Source organism: Cyclopterus lumpus, chromosome 6, assembly GCF_009769545.1.
Source record: "Cyclopterus lumpus isolate fCycLum1 chromosome 6, fCycLum1.pri, whole genome shotgun sequence".
Lineage (NCBI taxonomy): Eukaryota > Metazoa > Chordata > Actinopteri > Perciformes > Cyclopteridae > Cyclopterus > Cyclopterus lumpus.
Genome location: NC_046971.1, coordinates 2,807,501 through 2,812,500, shown reverse-complemented (window position 1 = coordinate 2,812,500; position 5,000 = coordinate 2,807,501). Strand labels below are relative to the sequence as shown.

The following is a 5,000-nucleotide window of genomic DNA, read 5'->3' as shown; positions in this document are numbered from 1 at the left end:
GTAAAGAGGACTAACTAAACTACATAATATATATTAATAAAGAGGACTAACTAAACTACATAATATATATCAGTGAAGAGGACTAACTAAACTACATAATATATATTAGTAAAGAGGCCTAACTAAACTACATAATATATATTATTGAAGTGGACTAACTAAACTACATAATATATATATTAGTAAAGAGGACTAACTAAACTACATAATATATATTAGTGAAGAGGACTAACTAAACTACATAATATATATTAATAAAGAGGACTAACTAAACTACATAATATATATTAGTAAAGAGGACTAACTAAACTACATAATATATATTAGTGAAGAGGACTAACTAAACTACATAATATATATTATTGAAGAGGACTAACTAAACTACATAATATATATTAGTAAAGAGGACTAACTAAACTACATAATATATATATTAGTAAAGAGGACTAACTAAACTACATAATATATATTAGTAAAGAGGACTAACTAAACTACATAATATATATTAGTGAAGAGGACTAACTAAACTACATAATATATATTAATAAAGAGGACTAACTAAACTACATAATATATATATTAGTAAAGAGGACTAACTAAACTACATAATATATATTAGTAAAGAGGACTAACTAAACTACATAATATATATTAGTAAAGAGGACTAACTAAACTACATAATATATATTAGTAAAGAGGACTAACTAAACTACATAATATATATATTAGTAAAGAGGACTAACTAAACTACATAATATATATATTAGTAAAGAGGACTAACTAAACTACATAATATATATATTAGTAAAGAGGACCGCGGTTCCAAACCCTCGAGTTTGAGATTTTTGTCCGTCGCCATCTTGGATTTCGGCTGGTGGAGAGAACACAAGTTTAGAGCTTCGCCGCCTACAAACAAGAGGAGGCGGACAACTGAGCGAGTCCAGTTCCCTTCATGTTAAGCCCCTTTTCCCCACTGGACCACAACAAACCCACTGGACACCCTCTAGAATCTGGCTTTGGTCCTTCCTGGGAAAGGTATTGATCGGCTCCGATCAGCAGTGATGGTCACATGACAACGGCAACAAAACAAAAGCTGTCGCCGTACTGAGCACACGGAGATGAAAACAACATGTCCGTCTTCTCACCCGGCGCTGGAGAAGACAGAGACCTCAATGTTGGAATATCCCTTTAACTCGACCGTCAATCTTAAGATTGCAAACAAAAAATGACCGTTGCACAAGAGTAACAATGAGAGAATGTCCTCACCCTGGAGGATCTCTCTCTCTCTCTCTCTCTCTCTCTCAATGTGAGGATTTAATTAAGTATCATGGCCGAGAGGCGCTGCTGCCGTTCAATAGGAAATTGGTTTGATAATTGGGGGCTAACGGGCTATCACAATCTCACCGCTGCTCCGCCGCTCCAAAGGGAGGACTGATTACCTGGTTATGTATGACAGGCCTTCTCTTCATCTTTCTCCGGGCTCGCAGAGTGTAATTCAACGTCGGGGATGAGAGCGGCTTCGCTCGGGTCAGTGAAGTGTTGCCCAGACGGCAGGAAATCCCTCAGAGTGAAGAGCTCATCTTTAAATGAAAGAGCGAGGCGAGACGGACGGGATCGGCCGAAGCTGATTGACGGGCGGAGTGTGTCCGCGTGATGTGTTGTGAGCATGAAGCAGGTTAACAACCTCTCTCCTGCTGCAGTCGACAGCTCTTAGTGGGTGAGCGTCTTGTATATTTGGAGATTTACTTCACTGAAACCTGTTGAAAGGCAAATTTATTCCGCGCTTTGCGTTCGGGTCGTATAGTAATGTTACTTTATGTTAATCTGGGAATAAAATGTGCTCTACAGATGAAGGTTGACTGGACTCTGGACTATGTGGCTGTCCTGTGTTGCACTGCTATGTTTCCCAGTGTCGCATTATCATACAGTGCAGTGAGAAGTGTAGTCACGTCACGTTACACCACGTTACGTTTTGTTACGTTGTCGTGTTACGTTGTCGTGTTACGTTGTCGTGTTACGTTGTCGTGTTACGTTGTCGTGTTACATTGTCGTGTCGTTACGTTGTCGCGTTAAGTTGTCGTGTTAAGTTGTCGTGTTAAGTTGTCGTGTTACGTTGTCGTGTTACGTTGTCGTGTTACGTTGTCGTGTTACGTTGTCGTGTTACGTTACGTCGTGTTACGTTACGTCGTGTTACGTTACGTCGTGTTACGTTACGTCGTGTTACGCTACGTCGTGTTACGTTACGTCGTGTTACGCTACGTCGTGTTACGTTACGTCGTGTTACGTTGTCGTGTTACGTTGTCGTGTTACGTTGTCGTGTTACGTTGTCGTGTTACGTTACGTTGTGTTACGTTACGTCGTGTTACGTTGTCGTGTTACGTTGTCGTGTTACGTTGTCGTGTTACGTTACGTCGTGTTACGTTACGTCGTGTTACGTTACGTCGTGTTACGTTGTCGTGTTACGTTACGTCGTGTTACGTTACGTCGTGTTACGCTACGTCGTGTTACGTTACGTCGTGTTACGTTACGTCGTGTTACGTTGTCGTGTTACGTTACGTTGTGTTACGTTACGTCGCGTTACGTTACGTTGCGTTACGTTACGTCACGTTACGTTACGTTGTGTTACGTTACGTCGTGTTACGTTACGTCGTGTTACGTTACGTCGTGTTACGTTACGTCGTGTTACGCTACGTCGTGTTACGCTACGTCGTGTTACGTTACGTCGTGTTACGTTACGTCGTGTTACGTTACGTCGTGTTACGTTACGTCGCTTCACGTTACGCCGCGTCACGTTACGTCGCGTCACGTTACGTCGCGTCACGTTACGTCGCGTCACGTTACGTCGCGTCACGTTACGTCGAGTCACGTTACGTCGTGTTACGTTACGTCGTGTTACGTTACGTCGCTTCACGTTACGTTGCGTCACGTTACGTCGCGTCACGTTACGTCGCGTCACGTTACGTCGCGTCACGTTACGTCGCGTCACGTTACGTCGCGTCACGTTACGTCGCGTCACGTTACGTCGTGTTACGTTACGTTGTGTTACGTTACGTTGTGTTACGTCGCGTCACGTTACGCCGTGTTACGTTACGTCGTGTTGCGTTACGTCGCGTTACGTTACGTTGTGTTACGTTACGTCGTGTTACGTTACGTCGTGTTACGTTACGTCGTGTTACGTTACGTCGTGTTACGTTACGTCGTGTTACGTTACGTCGCTTCACGTTACGTCGTGTTACGTTACGTCGTGTTACGTTACGTCGTGTTACGTTACGCCGTGTTACGTTACGTTGTGTTACGTTACGTTGTGTTACGTTACGTCGCTTCACGTTGCGTTGCGTTACGTTGCGTTACGTCGTGCTACTTCGCGTCGCGTTGCGATGTGATGTTACTCTGTATTAATTACATGCATACATGTGTGGACACTTGGTTTTCTCTTCCTGCAGCTTTTTTGCTACATTGAGGATTCATGTCATATGTGTGGAAATCTTTTAATAAGCCTCGATTATTATTAACTTTTGAATTAAATCTGTTTTGCACAATTTGATTGTAATGTAAATTATGATAATCTAATGAGAAGACCGCTCTAAGTAGCTCCATTAATCACATGCACTTGTTTCAGGGAGTGTTCCTCTGATTCATGTTGTTCTGTTTGAAGCTTCCTCCATAATGAGGAACATCGCTTTATGTTCTCCATTGTGTGTCTTTTCCCCCCTCTGGGACCGGCGGCCATCTTTGATGAGATGCACGTTAATTGCTGACAGATGTTTGTTCCATATTCTGCTGAATGAAGTAGCGGCGCACTCTTAATCACACGTCGGAGTCGCAACGTGACGAACTGACGATGGTCCGATGAAAAGACGATATCAAGTTGCATGATGGGAAAGTCGGCCCCTTAGCCCACTGAACATCCTGTGATTCTTGTTTCCTGCTCAATTAAACTCCTCAAACACACCCATCCTCGTCTTCCTCCTCTTCATCACCCCCTCCCCTCTCTCAGTGGGCTAATCAGGATGCCACGATATGCAAATGTGGTGGTGAGAATGTCCTATTTCTTTATAAATAGCTGAGTGTGATGAAGAGGAGGTGTGTACAGTAAACAGAATCAGTCCTCTGATGTTGGACCGAGTTTGGTTCTCTGTGTTTTTGGAGATTTAAAGAATAAAGATGGAATATTTTGAACAAAAAAGAAAGTTGTATTTTTAAGAAAAGTGTAACAATAAGGCGAAAAAATGAATTTGTATTTGCAAGAGAATTAATGAAGAAAGCTGTTGTAACACATCCAGTTGTAGAACAAGTCGTATTTTGTTGTACTTTTTTATGAATATACTGGATGATGTTTACTGGAAAATTAAACGAGATACAGTGAAACCATTCCTCTCTCCAAATGTTACAACCTTTTTCTAAAAGTAGTTTATTCCCAAAATATTTCACTTTTTGTGAATCTAAAAACGTAAAACATTAAAATAAAGTCATAATTAATTCCACTCACACAACAGTGAGTCATTAATGGCGTGTAAACAAATGAAATGACTCATAATGATGAAAGAAGTGAACTCGCCTGTCTCTCTTCCCCCTCTTCCTCTTCCTCTTCCTCAGTTCGTATCGTGTGGACTCGACTGTGGTGCGAGATGTCTCCGTGTTTGGACGACGAAGGTTGCGACCTCCTGGTCAATCAGTCGGGCTGGACCTGCACCCAACCGGGAGGCCGGGTCAAGACCACCACGGTGAGACGTCCTGTTTACCCTTTCAGGAAGTAGTGACACCATTTCCTGTATATAGCGTGTATATGAAACGCCAGCTGTTTGAACCCCAAACCCCATTTGAAGGAAACGTATGAAATACTTTTATTGAATTAGGATGAATGAACTTCCCACCGCCGCCATCAGAAAGACAAATATAAAGTGTTAAATATTAAAAGATAAGGAGTAAAATTGGTCCTCGTGAAGGAGGCAGACGTGCAGAAATATAATTACATCCTTCCTCCCTGTGTGTGTGTTTAG

General features: G+C 41.9%; 1 protein-coding gene across 1 annotated transcript in view; it reads left to right on the top strand.

The window, feature by feature from the left end:
• LOC117731939 (chemokine-like protein TAFA-5) overlaps positions 1-5,000 on the top strand; it is a 27,892-nt gene that overhangs the window by 17,629 nt on the left and 5,263 nt on the right. The window contains exon 4 of the mRNA XM_034534510.1: positions 4,597-4,724. Within this exon, the coding sequence (XP_034390401.1) occupies positions 4,597-4,724 (128 nt within the window). The remainder of the gene's footprint in view (positions 1-4,596; positions 4,725-5,000) is intronic.